Source organism: Scardinius erythrophthalmus, assembly GCF_964197995.2.
Source record: "Scardinius erythrophthalmus genome assembly, chromosome: 19".
NCBI classification, from domain to species: Eukaryota; Metazoa; Chordata; class Actinopteri; order Cypriniformes; family Leuciscidae; genus Scardinius; species Scardinius erythrophthalmus.
Window position 1 is genome coordinate 26421288 of NC_138239.1, and position 22206 is coordinate 26443493.

The 22206-nt window shown below is 37.8% G+C and overlaps 1 protein-coding gene across 1 annotated transcript in view; it reads left to right on the top strand.

Annotated features, from left to right (window-relative positions):
* ttc6 (tetratricopeptide repeat domain 6) overlaps window positions 1–22206 on the top strand; it is a 45799-nt gene that overhangs the window by 10994 nt on the left and 12599 nt on the right. Inside the window, exons 8-20 of the mRNA XM_081347833.1 lie at window positions 1305–1484; window positions 1665–1824; window positions 2377–2481; window positions 2971–3078; window positions 4508–4597; window positions 4928–5178; window positions 5523–5988; window positions 6176–6305; window positions 7566–7741; window positions 8841–8977; window positions 9986–10155; window positions 11738–11858; window positions 12094–12214. Coding sequence (XP_081203959.1) covers window positions 1305–1484; window positions 1665–1824; window positions 2377–2481; window positions 2971–3078; window positions 4508–4597; window positions 4928–5178; window positions 5523–5988; window positions 6176–6305; window positions 7566–7741; window positions 8841–8977; window positions 9986–10155; window positions 11738–11858; window positions 12094–12214 — 2215 coding nt within the window. The remainder of the gene's footprint in view (window positions 1–1304; window positions 1485–1664; window positions 1825–2376; window positions 2482–2970; window positions 3079–4507; window positions 4598–4927; window positions 5179–5522; window positions 5989–6175; window positions 6306–7565; window positions 7742–8840; window positions 8978–9985; window positions 10156–11737; window positions 11859–12093; window positions 12215–22206) is intronic.

Below are 22206 nucleotides of genomic sequence, written 5' to 3' on the forward strand. Positions count from 1 at the left end.
AGGTTCCTGTTGGACGCGGTTGAGAGGGTTTATATGAGAGCCGCCTGCCTACGGGGTAGATGGATAGCGGGGCAGGTTGAAGGTTCCTCCTTACGGTTCAGGAATGTTTTTTTCAGCGCAGGCAGGGCCAGTGACTTTGGTGTGACCTTCTAGGTCTTTCGTTGAGGCTTAACCGTGCCAGAGTGGGGTGATAAATCTAGCTTGTCACAGGCCTTAGTGAACGAAACGTACTCAATAAATTGACGCTGTCAGTGGAGCCGTGGGGACGTGGGTGGCGGAGGGCCTCTCCTGCCTGTCTGCAGTTCGCGGAACACAAAGAGCCCACACACAAAGTCAGTTCTGAGGTCGTTTCTCCCGCTGTCTACAGTTCAAACAGTGGTGTGAAGTTATGGCAGAGACGGTCTGTGCAAATAGACTGACGCATCATCTTTTTATGGCAGAACATAGTGCCTATATCACATTGGCTTGGCACCCAAAATGGTTTACGTTTGAGGTCCAAGAAATGAGACCCTAATATTAGGTTGATAGACATGTCAGTAATGAAAAAGCCTGAGACCACTGATGGAAAGGCTTCTATTTTACTTTTTTTTATTATTATTATTATTATTCTGATATAGAAAACCTAAGATGCCATGCAATATGAATGTCTGTCTTGTTCTGATCACATGATCATGATTCTCATGATCTCAACACTTAACTGTACATAACTCACCATTCTCTCATCAGCCACAAACCATGATATATGTTTAGGGTTGGTAAGATATTTTAATGTTTTTGAAAGAAGTCTCTTACGCTTACCAAGGCTGCATTTATTTGGCCATACAATAAAACAGTAAAACTGGTACTGTAACAGTTTAAAGTCACTGTTTTCTATTTGAATATATTTTCAAATGTAATTTATTCCTGTGATGGCAAAGCTGAATTTTCAGCATCATTACTCCAGTCTTTAGTGTCACATGATCCTTCAGAAATCATTCTAATATGCTGATTTGCTGCTTAAGAAACGTTTCTTATTATTATCAATGTTGAAAACAGTTGTGCTGATTAATATTTTTGTGGAAACTGTGATAATTTTTTTTTCAGGATTCTTTGATGAACAGAAAGGGAAAATAAATCTGTATTTATTTAAAATAGAATTATTTTGTAACATTATAAATGTCTTTACTGTCACTTCAATTGAATGCATTCATGCTAAAAAAATATATAAAAAAACAGTAGTAAAGCATGACATCTTAGGTTTTCTGTATTTTGAAGAAAATGAAATATAAAAAATGTTTCCCTCTATTTGTTTGTTCTGTCCACAGTGCTGAAGGCTATAAAACCATTCACCATTTGTGTACCACTCCTGCCAGTCAAGTCGTGCCTGTTGAGCTCCAGCTTGCTTCTAGAATCTGTCACACTCAAAAACTGATCACTGCAACAGCACAGTTTGACCAGCAGAGGGAAGCACTTGGACATATATCTGTACATCCTGACACACAGAGGTATAAGCCTGGTTATTTCTTTTAGAGTGATTCTTATTAAAGCTCATTGATTTTCAGGTCACGATTTATAATCTCTTTTGAACTCTCCACCTGCTTGAGTCCCTCTTAAGATCTATTTCCATTCCTAAAGATATTTTCAGACGTGATGACTTATCATTAATGCTGTAATACTCATTGTAGGCTGGTGTGTGAAGGTGTTTCTGTTGATTCTGCTGGGGTTTCAGCACAGACAGACTGTGTTTCCCACATACCTAAACAGACGTCAGATACTCTGGAGGACTGGCAGAAAATAGCAGAGTACTACGTGGAGAGACCAAGGATTATGATGTGTGGACATGCTGTAAGAAAGATCTATTGTTTTATGACTCACCGTCAGTGACTTTCATCAAAGTGACTAATGCGTGACACTGACAACTCGATCTGTTTAAAACCAAGGCTCTGGTTTTAAGGAAGTACTTGAAAAACAGAGGCTGTGATTTATGATGAGATAATTATGATATTTAGTGCTTTATCAAATATGTAATAGACGTTTAGTTAAAACTGACTTTTTATGTCTGTGATCTTCCTTGAATAGCTTATTTATAAAATTATAATACAGTTTTAATCAGTTGTTTATGTTCTTTCTAATAAACCTAATAAAATCAAATTATACCCAATTTGTCCCAGGGTAATGGAAATACCTGTCACTAGATGGCATTAGACACACATTATTTTTCCCAATAGAATTAATAGATGACTGAAAGATTTTCATGTTTTTTATTGTTCAAACTGGGTCATTAAATGTAGATTGTTGAATACATTTCACATTAGACCCTTTGATTATCACTTGAATTATTTGATTTTAAACAGCTCCTTCCGACATCCAATTATTGTGTTTCTTTATTTCTCAAAGGCAACACTGTGTCCCTGTGAGCTCAGAATGTTCTGGAACCCAGCACCTCCTAAATTCATCTGTGCTCCCTGTGTTATGAAAGACACACTTTTCCCCAAATACCAGGTACAGCAGCACCATTACCAGATGGAAATGTGCTTACTTCTCAGTGTGCTGGGACTTTTTAACAGCACCTTTTTTTCTGCAGAAATCACTGCATGCCTCCCCCCATCAGCTTCCTGCTTTTACACTGTAGACTTCTGCATTCAGAGAAGAAAGAGCCTATAGCAGCTCTGTTTTCTCTCTGTTAATATCTTAATTTGAATACAATTCTCTTGTAAGTGCATAATATAAGAAAAACGAGGTGAAGCGTTTTGAGAATAATCTTGAGTTTAAATAAAATTATGAGCACGACATGCATGTTAACGCCTGTAATTCACAAGAATTATAGTTATTAGCATTATCTCTAAGATATTTCATTTTAGCTTGCTCATGCTGGTAATATTAAATTCCTTTTATTACCTTCTGATCTGGAAAAATGCTAGCGTAAAAAAATGAGTTCCAATGTAATACATTTTTAAGCCAGTTTTTCTTTATTAAATTTTGTGTCCTTAGGTAACTCAGCCAGACCTGTGCAAAGAGAATCTGTTGAATCTGTTGGACGAGCACAATGTGGTGGAGTCAGTTAGCCATGTGATGAATGCAGAACAGAGTACTTCTGAGGTATGTTTATTGAATTAACCTTAAATTAGTTTAAGGTGGAAATCCTCAAAATTCCTGTATGTTACAATACTTATATGTAAAACCATGAAGCTCTTCATGAACACGCTATTCTGAAAAATATATATATGTATTAGTGTTTCTATGTATTTTCACTACCATTGAAAGTTTGGGCTCAGTCAGATTTTTTTATTTTTTATTAATACTTTATTTTTATATATGTTCGTTATGGACAAGCTGTAACTAGCACAGAAGTCCAATAACAGAACACCACTCGGGTTCAGATCAGGGGAGCCAGTCCCCAGTCGGAGCACTTTCCAGCACCCCTCCCAGAGACGTGGATGTTTTACACCAGAAACAAACACTGATGTACTATTTTATTTAATACTGTGAAGCTGCTTTGATACAATCTGTATTGTGAAAAGCGCTATATAAATAAAGTTGACTTGACTTGACTTGACCCCAAGAAGGCCGGGTACTCAACACTGCCGTTTGGCCCATAGGCGCACACGACAGTGAGAGACCTATCCCCGACCCGAAGGTGCAGGGAAGCGAGCGACCCTCTCGTTCACCGGGGTGAACTCCAACACATGGCGGCTGAGCTGGGGAGCTATAAGCAAACCCACACCAGCCCGCTGAGCTGGGGAGCTATAAACAAACCCACACCAGCCCGCTGCCTCTCACCATGGGCAACTCCAGAGTGGTGAAGAGTCCATCCTCTCTCAAGGAGTGTGGTTCCAGAGCCCAAGCCATGCATGGAGGTGACTATCTGACTATCCTGACTATCTCTAGTCGGAACCTCTGAACCTCACGCACAATCTCAGGCTCCTTCCCCGCCAGAGAGGTGACAATCCACGTCCCTAGAGCTAGTTTCCGTGTCCAGGGATCGGGTTGTCGATGCCCCCGCGGGGCCCCTTACGGTCCCTTCTGCAAGTGGTGGGTCCACGGGAGGTCGGTCCCACGTCGCTCCTTCGGGCTGAGCCCGGCCGGACCCTATGGGGGGAGGTCCGACCACCAGGCGCTCGCATACGAGCCCCAACCCCGGGCCTCGCTCCAGGGTGGGGCCCCGGCTGCGCCATTCCGGCAATATGCTGGCATATTTATTGGCATCATAAAGGGTTTTTGAACCGCTCTTAGTCTAACCCGTCACCTAGGACCTGTTTGCCTTGGGAGACCCTACCAGGGGCATATAGCCCCAGACAACATAGCTCCTAGGGTCATTCGGGTACTCAAACCCCTCCACCACGGTAAGGTGGCAATTCAAGGAGGGGTTCATATTTGTCGTCTTACATAAAATAAAAAAAAGGAAGAAAACAAGATAAGAAAGAATTTGTTACTTTGCATTCATGTCACTTACTCCAGTGAGTTCTCAAGAGAGTTTTCTGAATAAAATTGTGTTGGACATTCTGTAAAAATTTGGCCTTGTCCCCAGGAAAATGTCTCGCCTATTAAGTGTCAGTCTGTGGTAGACTTCAGAACAACAACCTCACTGACTCTCTCTGGGTTCATCTCAACAAAACAGGTTAAAAACCTTTCCATTTTTTTGTTGGAGAATTATTTCATAAATTCCTAGTACTTTTTATTGGTTAGCCTTGTTTATTTTAATGTAAAGCTAGAGTCTCAGTAATATAACAACAGTACTCTTTCCTGTTCCTTTGGCTATGGCATTTTAGCATTTAGAAATTTTGATATTCTTCCAAGACATTGTTCTGTGTTTATATTATATAAGGTACCTAAAAGCATTTTTATTCTTTTTACTGTAATATTTGGAAACAAGCAGCTCTGTTGCATTGAAACCAGTGCAACCAGAATTTCACCTCTTGTAATATCCTGTCTCCCCCCGGGGTTTCAGACCAGACGGCCCAGTTCTGCCCCGCACTTAACCCCAGATCTTGAGCCTCGTCTTCAGCTGCAGTCTGACTTCACCAGCCTTTCCCAGGAGCTGGAGCATGTGTGGTGCCAGTGGCAGAAGAACACAATCTGTGCAGCTCTGGCCAGAGAATCCCCATCCAATGCCAAACAGGCAAAGCCCCAGGAGGTTCACACGGAGCCCAACTCATCAGAGTGGCCAGAGAACCCATACAAAGGCAAAGAGAGGACAAGGTTGTCCTGTTCCAAACGCAGGGTCATGAAGAGAAGAAAGACACGCAGCTCTGTCAAAACGGCATACGTTTGGAAAAAACTGAGAGAACCACCACGGACACTAACAAGGTTTTACTTTAGATATAAAAGCATATTTTTAATTCCAAATCAAGACCAAAACATGAAATTGCATGTAAACCAATTACATAAAATATTCTCTCACAGCATTTTATGATGCATTGGATCTTATATGTCATAAATGTTCTAGAAGGAACAGTTTTGTACATCATCTTTCTTGAACTTTTGTAAGTCTGCTGTGATATCTGCATTAATAATGTCTTTATCTTTCTTTTATTCTCTAAAAGGAGCGAGTCTCTGTGTCAGATGCCATGGGAGTCCAAAACTTCCAAAGGGCAAGTTTCACCCCTCCTCTGCCTCAGTCTGCCCATGCTCCTAGATTTTGAGAGCTTTGCCACAGATCGTGGTGGAATACCTGACACTACATCACCCAGAGAGTGGGTCAGAGACATATGGGACGCCTGGTTTGACGAAGTTTTTCCTCCTCTGGAAAATATCCAGAGTGTAAGCTCTCCCCCTGCTGGTCTGGAGGAGAACCAGCTTCCAAAGGACAAGATCCAGAATCTGGAAAAAGTTGATATGCCTGAGGTTTTGGACAATGGTCTCACTAAAGCTGATTTGGAGCATGAAGTGGCCAAGCTGACCCAAACTTTGACTGAACGTGGAAACCACGGTGCCTTCGACTGGTGTCGACGTGGAGCACTTTACATTAAACTTGGTTATCTTAACCAGGCCCTTGAAGATCTCAATGCTGTAAGCCTTATTTATTTTAATTAGTAATGCATGCTAAGGTAAGCATCACTAATACTGTTCATTATTAAATGGTTCATTTCAGAAATCATTATCCAAACCAGAACAGAACATTCTGCTAATGCAAGCTGATTTTCTGCTTAGTTTATCGTGTACTAATGATCGATCTGTTGTTTTTCTGTTTTTAAAGGCCATCTCCCTGGAGCCCCATTTACTGGACGCCTACTGGCACAGGCACAGCATATACCTGCTGAGAAACGACCCCGATAGAGCTCTGGACGATCTAAACGTCATCGTTAAAAACAACAAGAAGCATGCAGGTGTGCGCATGAGTCCCCTTTCATTACCAGACAGCAGGAGAGACTAGATTCTGATGCAATACTTGCCAATGCTGTCTGACCTCTGTATTGGGCAAAAGAGAACCTGTAAGGTTAAAGGGCATGTATCAAAATATAGACATTGACATATTCCAACGTTAGCAATGCTAAGCTTCCTCCCCTGTTCGCACAGACCAAAGTAAGTTCCTTCAGAACAGGGTTATTATTGTTAAATAAAACTAAAATATTTTTGTTAATTGAAATAAAGCTAAAATATAAATATAAATATTAGATGAAAAATGTCATTTAAAGAAGATCAGAAATGCTGGCTAGACAACTGAAATAAATTATGGCACTAAACTTACTAAATGGAAATAAATAAAAACTAAAAAAATGAAATGAAAATAAATGAAACCTAAATAATAATATAAAAAAAATGGCAAACTAAAAAAAATGACAAAATATTGAACTAAAAATAAAACAGAAATCATAAAAACCAATTCAAAATATTTATAAAATTATAGTGTTTGTATTAATTATAATAATATAAATAATATTAAAATAACACAGATTCAGAATTTTTCATGATCATGATTAACATGATCTGTGATAACACATTAACATATGACTGCCCACATTATGATATGGCTACGTTCACATTGTCAGGTTTTGAGATTTACAACTGCATTTGCTTACAGGTGTGAGTCTTGAAAAGTCCCATTAACACAGCAACGTACCGTAGTGTCTCGGATGCTGTCTGTATGAATGAGGTACGGGAGTCGAGTCCGTATCCTCTGACCAGTAACCACAGCAACAGTATCAAAGATGGCAACATCTATGAAACTGAAAAGTATTATCACTTTTGACACGACAAGAGTCTAATCAAGCTGCGAGTTCATACATCAAATTTTTTCAAAAGCAGTTTTGAAAATGTACACATGTGAGTTTGGTTATAGAATGCCTTTTAACACTCCCATAAATAACTGAACTGTGTGTGACTGTGAACACAACCATATTAAGGACTCAAATACAGGACTACCAACTGTATTCTGCAGCTGTGTGAATGTGGCCTATAAATAAGCATTATAATATAAGTTCTTCAGTATTTGTCAGCCTAGCCCTGCAGCAAAAGCCTACAAAGGTAAAGGTCAGAGAAAGTATGTAAAATGACCATGTAAAAGCAAATTATTATATTTTTTGGTGCTCAAAACTTTCTTCAGAACAAAGTGTTGAAGCTCATGACTAATGCCAATTGTGTTCCAGACGCCTTCATGTCTAAAGCAGAAATCTACAAACAAAGAGGGGAAACTGCACTGGCCACATTCAGCTACACCCAAGCCATCAAAGTCAAGCCAGATGATGCAGAGATATACTTTAAAAGGGCAAAGATGTATGAGAAGATGGGCGAAGTACTGTTGGCCATGGAAAGCTACGCCAAAGTAAGCCCTATGAAACAATATAAATACTGTAGATTTGAATTTGCAGAAGGAAATACCAGTGTTTACAAGGTGATGATGAAAGACCAATCACAACTAACTATGCAAATATTACTTACATTATTTACTGCCAGGAAGACTTTGAACATTAATTGTGATAATTTACTTAGGTTACATTTGCCTTGATCTTCTGAGATTAAAGAGTTTATCTACAAAAAAATACTGTAACTTTCAGAAGTGAAAACTGTTGCATTTTCTTGATTTTTATGTTTTATATTTTATTAATTCATTTATTTATTTGTTTTTTTATATTCTGACCTGTAAAGCACTTTGAGCTACATTTTATACACTGTATGAAAGGTGCTGTACAAATTAAATGTATTATCAAATAATAATAATTATAATTATAATTATTATTATTAAAATGTATTTTTATATTATTCTCAAGCATCCGAAGAATACCGCTAAGAGTTGTTGAACCGTTGAACAGTTGCTCCTGGCTGTGTGTAGCACCTGCATTTCCTTTTTGCAGTCGGATATTGACAGCTTATGCAGCACATTTCAGCATGAATTATTTTGTGAACCTGTCAGAAAGTGATACAGGCTTCACAAAAAAGCTGTTTTTGAAAGATGGGAGAGCTAAAATCATCCTGGGCAAGAGAACTGCAATTTGAAGGGGATTTTTCTTAAAAGCACAGCACTAAAAAACAAGCTGCTTAATGGTCTGTTTAATTCTAGGGGTCAGAGAGAAGGTGGGAGATGGTTTTGAAAAAACTTAAAACACACAAAAAGGATTTGAGTGGAGTCTGCTCATTATTTGTGTTTCAAGTACTGTAAGAAGTTTTTATGAATTATTGTATGCACACTTTAAGGGCTATATTTGTCTTGTTTTAGGCTTGGTGGACAGAATTAGTCAGTTTTACTGTCGGCAGGCACATCATGCACTCTAAATATGAATCCAGGATTTGTTTGAGTTCACAAATGAGCACTGATATGGTTGATTATAGACCGTTGTTCTAAATAGCTGCATAATAATTGCCTCGATGATTGCAGTATACATGAAACATGGAAGATTTTAAAATAAACCCTTTTTGACCACCAGACCTTCACTCTCGACTCAACAAGGACAGATGCAATGATGGCCCATGGAATACAGCACTTCAACAGCTCCAAATGGATGGTGGCCTTGGAAGACTTCACCTTACTGCTAAAGCAAGAACCTGGGAATGCTATAGCCAGGTCAGTATTATTATGAGGATTATATACAGGGGTGCACATAACTGGTGCCCATGTGTGGTAAAAAATAAACAAGCAGCAGAAAATGTGTAGGGAAGCGCTTCTGAGTACCAACATTTTTGAGGACAGGGACAAGTAGGATTTTTCTCCATCTCTGGTAAGATAGCAATCATGATGATAAGTGTGTTCATTAATTATTAGGGGTGCAACAGATCGCAGTTGATCCGTGATCCGTACGGATCAGGCCCCACGGTTCGGCACACATGTGATTCGCGGATTAACTCCTAAGTTTAACCATCATAGAGTGAAACTTTATATTAATTTGAACGTGTTTTGTCTTGCCAATTTACACATTCAAACGATTTAACGTGGAATTTAACACATTTAACGCAGAAGAAGAGGCAAAAATCGGGACTCATGCACCGTTATCTCACACGCAGAAAGAGAGAGAGAGGCGCGTTTCAGACAGAGCTTGAACACCGAACTGATCCCTCTTTCACGTTTACTTGTGCTTGAATGAACACATACACATAAAATTATGTCAAAATACCCATGTCAGCAAGTATTCTTTCGGTTATGTCTTAAGTGAAGTTCACCTATTTTCACCCCACTGTGTTGTTACAGTGTTGTTAGTATATGTAAAAGAACAATGTTTACTCTTTCTCCATGTTACCTGGAATGAGAAGTTACCATTTATTTGTCAGCAAAAATTTTGCGTCATTTTGACAGCTCCGTGGCTTTTGTGAAAACTACAGATTGCACTTCAGCATGTACAGTTGGATCAGTTATTAACCAAACACTTACTGGGAACAATACAAGTCAACAACTTTGTAACTAAAAGTTTGCTACAAAGTATTTCCTACTCAAGCAAGGTCATATTTGACTCTGGTCGAGCCTAGGAGCAGACGCGTTTTTGCCAGCGGTGAATTACCCCTTTGTTTTCCACTAAATATAATTACCTTACATCTATGTTGATGTGAAATCCAATTATATTTTTTTCACTCAATGCAGAACATACAGAGGAAGGATCTATTCCAAGCTGGGTCAGTTTGAGAAGTCTATCGAGGACTTTTCTCTGGCTGTGCACTGGGATCCCAGTGATTGGCTGGCGTTTTACCACAGAGGCTGTCTGCTGAGGAAGATAATGCCTGATAAGGCCTTAAGGGATCTCAGCACATCTGGTAATGCACATGCTTGATATACCACATGAAAATGTTCACAGTTCTTTCACAGTTTCTCTATATAAAGATACCTTAACCAACATTTTGAGAGCCTTGATGGAAACTGTCGCCCATGGGCATTTTTGAGTTAAGGTCTGGCACTTTATGTTGAGAACACAGTAGGAAAGGCAATATTACAAATGGTTTGTTCAACACTTCATTTTAATTTATCTTATTTAATTTAATTTATTAATCAACGTTGGGTGTCTTTCATGGATTTTTTTTTTTTCAGGAAGCCCATAGGAAAGAAAAAGTCAGGAGCACGATCTCTTTAATATCTCTGTTTCTTCTAAACCGCAATGAGATTGTGTCTACTTCTCAGTTTTTCTCAGTAATTAAAAATGTGTCACTTCTAGAGCCGCAAAAAACAAAATGTCTCAAACTGTGCTCAGATTTGGCATGATCTGCAGTTTGCTTTGAAAAGTCAAGGCTTTAATATAATAAACATTTCACACTTAAATTATCTGAACTATGCAATCCAGATCTATTTTATATAGCTATCTATTATAACTCATACTGTATGTCAAAAAAACAAAAAACAAAAACATTTGGGAAACAACTGAGACAAAGTTGATAAAGTATGGGCAGTCAGATGTTCATAGTGTTATATACATGCAGATTTCTGAATGACCCATTTTTTGTTTTTAGCTTAGATTTTATAAATAGTCTGGGGAGGGAAATCCTGTTTTCTGTGATATGTCTTTGATCTAAATCTTTAAATGAAGCCATTCTACACACAATTAAACACAATCAACGGGGACATTGTTTTAAAATCTCATCACAGACAGCTGCATCTGTTGAATCAGTCATATGAGGATGTTGATATCACTATTCAGCCAGGAGAACAAATAAGAGCCATATATTTTGCAACTGTAATCTGCTGCATTGATCTCTGAAGCTTGCAGGAATATTTTGTCTGTGTTGTCTCCTGCAAACTGAACAGCTTCATCAGTAAAGTGTTTCACACTGCCTACCTAAGCACCTCGTGCAGTGTAACAGGATCGTAGGCGTGAGTAGAGTTTCGGCACTGAGCCTATTCTTGCGACACATAGCATGCAGAAAATGTACTTTAAGCCAATATCAACACAATCTTTTGCAGTATATGAAGCAATATAAAACAGCAAACCAGTCATCCATTGTCAGGCTTGATGCAAGTTCCTCATGTTGACAAACTAGCAGCTCTTTGGATTCCATTCCATGTGGATTAATGACCATTTTTAAGTAAATGTAAATTCAGTGTTGATCAAGCTTGTAATAATTCTCAAAGAAAAACTCCCAATAACTATTTTATATTTTATTGCAGTTATTAAAAGAAGTACTCAAAGCAGCAATCCATAAATTGCTTTATTTTGTGGATAGAGCCATGCAGCACTGTACTACAATACTGGCAGACACTTTGAAAGATAATGAAAGTGGTACATTTGACATCCTCAGAGACCATATGCCTTCAGATATATATGCCAGAACTTTGTGCTGAGAAGTCAGAAAAAAGCCAGATCATCTCATTAGCCATGTTTTATCTGTATATGTGTGTGTGTCATAGTTCTCATCAATGACAGTGCAGAAAACCTGAGCGCGTTCCTACACCGCGGTCTGGTCTACACTGCGCTCCGGCACTGGCGGCAGGCTATGGCTGACTTTGAAGTCGTGATCAAACTTGACAGGTGATGTCCCGGCCTTCTCCACTCTGTGAAGAAAATATCTTCACTTTCTTCTGTTGAACAAGTGCACCAAAGGCAGGCCATAGTTGAGGATAAGTTCACTGAAGCTTGAAACTCACTTTTCAAAAGATTTTTTCTTTGTAAAAAGTAACAGTCTCTGAGCAGCTATGAGTTAAGCTAAAATCAATGAAATTGTATCGAGTCATCATCTCTCCTCTCTGTGTGCACCTCTCTAAAGTCACAGCAGAACTGCAGCTGTTGCTCATGTCAGTTTGGGACTGATCTCCATGCTGAAGATGGACCGAAATAATGAGGCCATCAAAAGGTTCAGTAATGCTTTGAAAGCAGACCCCACCCATGTAAAAGCCTACGTATGCCGGGCCAGAGCCTATTACAATGTAAGGGGATGTTGGATGATTTGGAGTGCCACATAAAAAAAGATGAAGGAATGTTTTATTAATGTATTAATTTTACAATTTAAAAAAACATCACTGTTACTCTTGTATATAGTTGTGGTTATAGCCCTAAAAACTTTGGTGTGTGTTTGGTGCTATATATATGAGTGATACGTCAAATCATGCGGCTTGTTTAGCAGAGGTGTTTCTAAACAACTGCATTGATGATTTAACCTGGTGAACAATTAATTTAAGTAAATGTAAACACATATTGTAAAAATATAAATCCCTCTCTCTCTCTCTCTCTCTCTCTCTCTCTCTCTCTCTCTCTCTCTCTCTCTCTCTCTCTCTCTCTCTCTTTTATATATATATATATATATATATATATATATATATATATATATATATATATATATATATATATATATATATATATATTATTATTTATTTTTTAATATATGTGTGTGTGTGAGATCATTTTTCAAAAGCCATTTTAAAAAGCATTTGGCTTTTAATTATCATTGCTTTTCCTTTGGTCATTTAGCCACATGAACCCATCAGTTATGAACTGATTTCTTCATTTTTAATTTTCAATTTAATAGTACAATAGCTGATTCTTATTTTTAAGTGGCACTCCTAGTGCATAATATTAATTTGGGATTATGAATATTTGAATGTAGATTTTTATTTACTAAATTAAACTAGTGAACTTGTATTTTTCACAGGTGAATAATCTGAGTAGAGCGGTGAAGGATTTGACTCGAGCCATACACATGAAGCCAGACGCTTATGATCTGCACATCATGAGGTTATTTGGACATACAACTGTTTGGTCAACTTTGCATGTCCTTGATTCTTTTATTATTTCTTTTGAGTTTGTTGCATGGTTCTTTGGAGATTAAAATAGTTTTTAATTGGTGAATATTGGTGATATAGAAAAAAGTTGTTTGAATTCTTTGTTTCTTATTTTAGAGGGAGGTACTTGTATGAAATGAAAAAAATTGACATGGCTAGCCTCTGCATACGGTATGCAGCAGAAATGAAAACAGGTAATGATCATATAAAGTTAATATAACTTTAAGGAAAATTGCAAGCATACTTTTAGTTCCTGAAAGATCTGAACTCTTATCACTTGCTATCTTTTAAAGGGGCCATGACATGAGAAATCAAATTTGCCTGGATGTTTTGACATACTCTCACCTAAAGGATTATAAGGAACACCTGTTCAATTTCTCATTAATGCAATTATCTAATCACTGGGAGTTACTGGGATTTTCACGCACAACCATTTCTAGGGTTTACAAAGAATGGTGTGAAAAGGGAAAAACATCCATTATGTGGCAGTCCTGTGGGCGAAAATGCCTTGTTGATGCTAGAGGTCAGAGGATAATGGGCCGACTGATTCAAGCTAATAGACGAGCAACTTTGACTAAAATAACCACTCGTTACAACCGAGGTATGCAGCAAAGCATTTGTGAAGCCACAACACCCACAACCTTGAGGCGGATGGGCTACAACAGCAGAAGACCCCACCGGGTACCACTCATCTCCACTAAAAATAGGAAAAAGAGCCTACAATTTGCACGAGCTCACCAAAATTGGACAGTTGAAGACTGGAAAAATGTTGCCTGGTCTGATGAGTCTCGATTTCTGTTGAGACATTCAGATGGTAGAGTCAGAATTTGGCATAAACAGAATGAGAACATGGATCCATCATGCCTTGTTACCACTGTGCAAGCTGGTGGTGGTGGTGTAATGGTGTGGGGGATGTTTTCTTGGCACACTTTAGGCCCCTTAGTGCCAATTGGGCATCGTTTAAATGCCATGGCCATCCTGAGCATTGTTTCTGACCATGTCCATCCCTTTATGACCACCATGTACCCATCCTCTGATGGCTACTTCCAGCAGGATAATGCACTATGTCACAAAGCTCAAATCATTTCAAATTGGTTTCTTGAACATGACAATGAGTTCACTGTACTAAAATGGCCCCCACAGTCACCAGATCTCAACCCAATAGAGCATCTTTGGGATGTGGTGGAACGGGAGCTTCGTGCCCTGGATGTGCATCCAACAAATCTCCATCAACTGCAAGATGCTATCCTATCAATATGGGCCAACATTTCTAAAGAATGCTTTCAGCACCCAGTTGAATCAATGCCACATAGAATTAAGGCAGTTCTGAAGGCGAAAGGGGGTCAAACACAGTATTAGTATGGTGTTCCTAATAATCCTTTAGGTGAGTGTATAAGAAGTCTTTTTATCAGTAAAACATCATGTTTGGCTGTGTGACGTCACAAATCCCTCAATATCCAAATGAGGCAATTTTGGAGCTTGGTTAAATACATGCTTTGTATATAATGAGAAGGCACATTTAGTCTATGAAACTTGGCAGTCCATTTGCAATATGACTGCCTCCACTGCTAGACATCAACAATCAGTTAGACATCATCACACAATAGGCCCTCCCACTGGCATTCAGTTGCTTTACAGAAGGATCCCAGTGTCGGAAACAAGTGGATGATTTATTTGAATGGTGTCCAAGATCACGCCGGAGGATTATGTTTGTTCAGAGCATTTTTTTTTTTTTTTTGGGAGGCACAGTGTAATGCAAAGTTTGCGAAGAAACTTCGGTCACACTTTAGTTTGGGGTAACAAATATTCATTATTAAGTAAGACTTTTGCCTTACTGGATATGGTCATGCAGAATAAGGCATTAATATGTGCTTTATAAGTACTAATAAACAGTCAATATGCTCGTTATATGCAATCTAATAAGCAACTAGTTAATAGTGAGACTTGGACCTAAACTAAAGTGTTTACCTAAACTCTTATAAGATGAAGATGAAAAAAATGTATGCATATTTTTATGGAAAGAACATCACAACATGTATTTCCATCACGAGGTGCATCAACTTTTTGGTGGCCTGGCAGTGTATATAAACCTGAAGGAACATTAAAGTAATAAAAAAATCCATGTCATGACCACTTTAATGAGCATCATTAAATCTTGTTAGTCCACTTGGCTCAACTGAAGGTGAAATAAACCTAGCAGAGAAATGTGGTTTATGTTGCCATTACAACAACTAGACCAAGCTGTAAACCTCTCCTTTCCGTCACAGCTCTGGGTTTATCACCGGTCCAGCAAGCTGCCATCCAATTGTTCCTGGGGAATGATGCCAATGCCATCGTCTGTCTCGAGGAAGCGGTCGATGCATGCCCTTCTCCTCAACACCTCATTCTTCTCGGGAGGACGTTGATAAGGGAACACAGGTTCACGGTGAGTCCGAAGCCCAAGCTGGTCTAAGTCATGCTCTGTCTGGCAGAAGAAAGCCAGCAAAACACCAAACAAACTTCCCCAAAGACACTAACACACACAAGTGATTATTAGTAATACTTTTCCCAGAAGTTTTAGAAGTACACTAAAGTGATAAACTAGAGGATGTGCATTACAGTTATTTTTGCAGTTATATACACTACTGTATAAAACTTTTTTCAGCAGTTACATTTTTTTTTTTTCGTTTTTGAAAGAAATCTCTTATGCTCAACAAGGCTGTATTTATTTGATCAGAAATACTATAAAACAGTTGTATTGTGAAATATCATTACAATTTATAGGGGCTATATGTATAATTCAGAAACTCTTGTTATTAGCAACACCGGTGGCCATTAAGTGAACTGCAGCCAAAGGAGTGAACGTCATTCAATGCCCGATATACTCATGGCGAAGTTCTTTTTCATTCTTTGCTTAAAGGTGCATTGCACAAGTCTCTGAGTTTTTGCAGAACTATGCCCCCTCTGGCGACAAGCGAAACTGCAACCAGAGGTGTGCACGATCATGACGTCACGCCCAGTCTCAAAATCCGTCCCGGATCCCTCTTATTTATTTTACTGTACAGGATTATAGAGGCAATCGCAGTGATCAGAGAAGGGCTCATTCAGCCCATCAGGCAATTGTTTAAGCATGTATGGGTTAGAAAAACGGGTATTTTTAACATGAAATATTGCGCATTTCACCTTTAACCCTCAGACGGTCTTCGTTTCGGGGTCACATCCTGGGCCTTCCCGGTCAGAAGTGACCGGAGGCCTAAAAATGAAACTTCCTCCATCCCAGTAAAACCAATGCAATTTATTTTTGTTCTATAATATTTATTTATTTTTAATTTTGTATTTTGAGATCATTTTATTGAATTTATTAATATTTATGCAATATTTATGGTCTATTTTTGCCATTGAAATTAATTTAAAAAAAAATATAAATATATGTATTTTTTTATTTTTTATTTATGCAGTATTTTAGTTTAATATAGAGTCTAGGCCTTCAAAAAAAATGTTTGAAGCAGATTAGCACCATCTGGTGAGAGTATGGAGAGAAAGCGTAGAACCATGGTGTAACCACTAGATGGCATCTACAGTTCTCTATGGAGAGGCATGTGAATTCCCCAGCTGTTTATTGACACATTTACTTTTTTTTTTGTACAGAATTTGTAACAAAAAATGCAATTCATTCAATTATAACACTTTTTGTAAAATATTTTTTTTCTTTTTTTTTTTTCCATTCATTTTCTATGGGGGTCATTTTTGACCGAAGACCACAAGTGTGACTATTTTTTGTCCGACCACTTAGCATGCTCGAATCATGACCCCAATTTTTTTGTGTGTGCACATACCTAATGCCATACAAGTCACCAAGTTTCGTAACATTCCAATGAAGCTGTGATTTTTAGAAATTCAAAACAGAAAATTTATCGGTCAGAAATGACCGAGGACCGTCTGAGGGTTAAATGTGAAAAGAAGTTGAAAATTCAAAATAGATTTTTTTGTAATCAAAATTTATTGGTGTTTATGTGTATAAAAGTGTGTGTGTGTGTGGGTGGGTGTGTCTTTTTTGTACTCTTGATGTTGTAGAGTGTCACCCCTTTACAGCGTGTACTTTTTTTTAGGATTGAGGCCGATTTGTAGATTGTACACACAAAAATTCGGAGAAATTTTTTTTTTTTGTCAATTTCCCATTCATTTCCTATGGGTCGGTCATTTTTGACCGAAGACCAAAATCGTCACTATTTTTTTTACGACCACTTAACATGCTCGGATCATGACCTCAATTTTTTTTTGTATTCACATAATGCCATAAAACTCACCAAGTTTTATAACATTCCAATGAAGCTGTGATTTTTAGAAATTCAAAACAGAAAATTTATCGGTCAGAAATGACCGAGGACCGTCTGAGGGTTAAATGTGAAAAGAAGTTGAAAATTCAAAATAGATTTTTTTGTAATCAAAATTTATTGGTGTTTATGTGTATAAAAGTGTGTGTGTGTGTGGGTGGGTGTGTCTTTTTTGTACTCTTGATGTTGTAGAGTGTCACCCCTTTACAGCGTGTACTTTTTTTTAGGATTGAGGCCGATTTGTAGATTGTACACACAAAAATTCGGAGAAATTTTTTTTTTTTGTCAATTTCCCATTCATTTCCTATGGGTCGGTCATTTTTGACCGAAGACCAAAATCGTCACTATTTTTTTTACGACCACTTAACATGCTCGGATCATGACCTCAATTTTTTTTTGTATTCACATAATGCCATAAAACTCACCAAGTTTTATAACATTCCGATGAAGCTGTGATTTTTAGAAATTCAAAACAGAAAATTTATCGGTCAGAAATGACCGAGGACCGTCTGAGGGTTAAATGTGAAAAGAAGTTGAAAATGCCTTTGGAGCGAATATGCTTTTAATCCTATCCAGGCGCTGTCTATGCTGCTGAGAGTGATGTTTAGACGAATATGTGCTGTGCGCTTTTCTCTCAATTAAAGCAATAAGGCTGTGGTTTATAGTGAATTTAGAACAGCTGAGAGGCATTATCATGCCTAAAGGCCCCATAGTAGTAAACCACAGCTTCACAGGGTTTATTGCTTTTATAAAATGGTTAGTCCATAAAAACTTTTATTTTAATGAGGACACAGGTTTATGTTTGTAGAATCATTTACAGTGGCGTCGAACGTGGCTCAACCAATCAGAATCAAGGACCAGAACTATGTTTTATAAAACTAAATAAACACAACAAAAATGACAGCGGTGAGAAAACAGCAGCATGTGAAAGCATGTGATTATAGTGATGTGGTTATGTTTGCACAACCTCTGCAATTCACTGGCATCATGACTATTTTAAATATACACTGTTATGATAGTTTGATTATGAAGTATATTTTAGACTATAGACTATATACAGGTGAAAAAGACAGGATGCCATTTTGAATTCTGTGTTTTTATGTATCAGGTCATCATAAAAAAACATCTGGTCCATGGAAGGATGAACAACAACACATAACATATTTCACCATGTCATTATTTATTTAACAAAAACTAGGCCAAAATGGAAAAGCCATGTGTGAAAAACTAAGTACACCCTTACTGCTTCTGTAGGAGTTAAGAGGGTAAGTAGCATGCAGGTGCTGCTAATCAAATGTCTTTGATTAATTGATTATCAGCAAGTGTAATCACCTCTATAAAAGCAAAAGTTTTGGCAGTTTTCTGGTCTGGAGGATTCAGGTGTGTTTTAACACAATGCCAAGGAGGAAAGACATCAGCAATGATCTTAGAGAAGCAATTGTTGCTGCCATCAATCTGAGAAGGGTTATACTGCCATTTCCAAACAATTTGAAGTCCATTATTCTCCAGGAAGAAAGATTATTCACAAGTGGAAGACACAGCAAATTCACCCCAAGGTCAGACTATGCAATGCAATGCAAAGTTAGGCGAAAACTAAACACAGCATATCAGCACAAACTCCTCATATCAACTGTTCATCACGCTGACGCGTGGAGGCGGAGGTGTGATGATTTTTGGCTTGTTTTTCAGCCACAGGACCTGGGCACCTTGCTGTCATTGAGTCGACCATGAACTCCTCTGTATACTAAAGTATTCTAGAGTCAAATGTGAGGCCATATCTCCTAAATCTAAAGCTTGACTGAAATTGGGACATACAACAGGACAATGATCCCAAGCACACCAGCAAATCTACAACAGAATCGCTGAAGAAGAAAAGAATCAAGGTGTTGCACTGGCCCAGTCAAAGTCCAGACCTGAACCCGACTGAATAAGAGAGCTCTGCATAAACAGATGCCCACAAACCTGAAAGAATTGAAGCAATCTTGTAAAGAAGAGCAAGCCAAAATTCCTCCAGAATGATGCGAGAGACTGATACGGTCATACAAAAAAACGATTTCCTCAACGTATTGTGGCTAAAAGCAATTGAATCATAGGGTGTATTTAGTTTGTTTACCATTTTTTTCCATTTTTTCTTTATTTTTGTTAAATAAATAATGACACGGTGTAATATGTAACTTGTTGTTCATCTGAGGTAGTATTTACCTAACTTTAAGACATGCTAAAGACCAGGGGCCGTTTGCACCAGCTGTGTGTAAATTACAATTTAGCCTACTTTTGACGTAAATGGTCACTAAGATAAAACTTAAGCATTACTAAATATTTTTTGCGTTGCACCATTCATTTTAGTGGAAGCGTAACTCTATGTATAAACTAAATATTTACAGCAGCCTCCGATCAGGAGTAATGGTTGGACTAAAATAGCAGACAGATTGAAATGCATCAATAAGCTCTTCTTTTACCTGACAGACTTAAATTCTTTCGACATATATGATAATGCTGACATTTACACTTGCTTACATTTTAAGAGAGAGAACACTAGATAGATAGATTTTAGATAGATTAGATAGATTTTTTATTAGTCCTCAAGAGGACATTTGTTTCCACCGTAGATGCGTACATAACACAAACACACATAACATGTTAAATTATCAACATATCATAATACCATCAAAAATAGTCAATAATTATGTGAATAGATTACTTTGTTAGCAGCTCATCAACACGAACCCGTCCTACAGCGCTGCTGTGCATCTGTCCCATCGGTCCGTGTTGTGCATGTCAAATAAAATCAGTCATAATCAATAAATGTTATTTCTTATGTTTTTTTTTGTATCATTACTTATTTATTTATCCATTATAAATACAGTTTCTGAATGTTATTTACACATAGTAACACTCATGATTAAGTGTCGTATTTAATGGAACGTATTTTTATGTTACGTTAGTTACGTGATGCAAAAGAAGTTAGAATGAATGATTTACTGAAATTCCCAGCATTTAAACAACTTCTGCTTACGTATTTGAAGGCTGCTATTGGATCATCAAGGGTAAAGGTCATATTATGTGACTATGCATTACTTTATGGAGAGCTTACGACCTACTAGCAACATTCTGCCTTACGAACAAATGGTACAACGGAATAAAGTACAGAGTTAGTTACACACTAGCTAGTAGTTACTAAGCCTCTAGTGTGGACTTGACGTTCCAATTTAAGAAAGAACTAACTGGTGCAACCCTACCCAGATGATTTTTTATTATGTTCTGATACGTTAAATCATAAAATTCTAAAGGGTGTCCTTTCTTTTTCACGTGACTGTAGATCTGACTATGTGAGACTAGTTTGAAATAATCCCTTTTCTTTGTATGACACATTGACATTACAGTACAAAATATTTTGGTATGTATGTAAGTTTGCCCCCCCCCCCCCCCCCCGCACCCAAAAATAGACAAAATAAAAATTAAGTAAAAGTCAAACAAAAAAAAACATTATTTAAGCTTTCATTTCAGGTGTCATAGAATGGAAGAGAGGTTCTCGGGAGCGTGCATAACTATCACATCCTTTTGATTTTCCCGGAATAGTCATTCACATAAAAGTCTACCGGCTTTCATAGACAACCTAGGAGGTCAGGGAAGGTCTCATTATTTAAAGGAACACACCACCGTTTTTTGAAATAACGGTTATTCACCGTCTCCCCTACATTTGGCAAACGCATTTTTGTCTCAGTGCATGCATTGGGGTGAAGAACAGGTGAAAGCACTGCTACTTGGGCACAGAGAAATCAGATATCTTGGGTGCAGAGATAGCGGATTTCAGGTGTTGCGTGATATTTCTTCTCCCAAGTAGCAGTGCTTTGCCTGTGCTTCACCCCAATATAGTCCCAAGTCAATATCTGCGTAGGAAATCACCCAGTCTTAATCTGCATTGCTATTTGTACTTGTTGTGAATACGCAGGCCACAAGAAGTAATTAGTTGTTTTTTTTACTCACAACATGCTATCCGGCAACAAAGGATTCCATTCATTATGCTAAGCTAAGCTAGCGAGACTAAGACAATGTATGCACTGAGACAAAAATGCGTTTGCCCGTCTATCTAAATGTAGGGGTGTGACGGTGAATAACCCCTATTTCAAAAAACGGTGGCGTGTTCCTATAAAATCCATTACAAGCTGTTCACACATTGGCAATAAAAAAAGCAAATAATTCTTATATATAGCCCCTTTAAAATAGTTGTTTTCTATTTAAACATGTTGTAAATTGTAATTTATTCCTGTGATGGCAATGTCAAGGTCATTGGTTCGATTCCATTGGAAGGCATAAAATTATAAAATGTATACCATGAATGCAATGTAAGTCGCTTTGTATAAAAGCATTTGCTGAATGCATAAATATAAATGAAAAAGTCAGTATTATCTTTCAGCGTTCTATAACTTCCATTACCTCTGATAAAGTATCTTTTTGTTTGTCTGTTAATCTATCAATGCTGCAAGTTTTCCAGGGTTTATATTCTGTCATACACAGGAAGCAGTGGAGAGTTTCAGAAAGGCCCTGTCACGTATGGGTACCAATACAACTAAACTCAAAATTGCACAAGAGGCTGCGGAGGTCTTTTATTTAATCGGCATATGCTACATGACACAAATGCTTTCATTACAGGTAATACAATCAACAGTAAAGTCAACATTAAACCAATTAACCCAATTTACCCTATTCACTTTCTTAATGCACGTTTCTGAGTATTATTATGCACGTATCACATCAAAAAAGAATAACAGAGAAGTAGCATTTTAT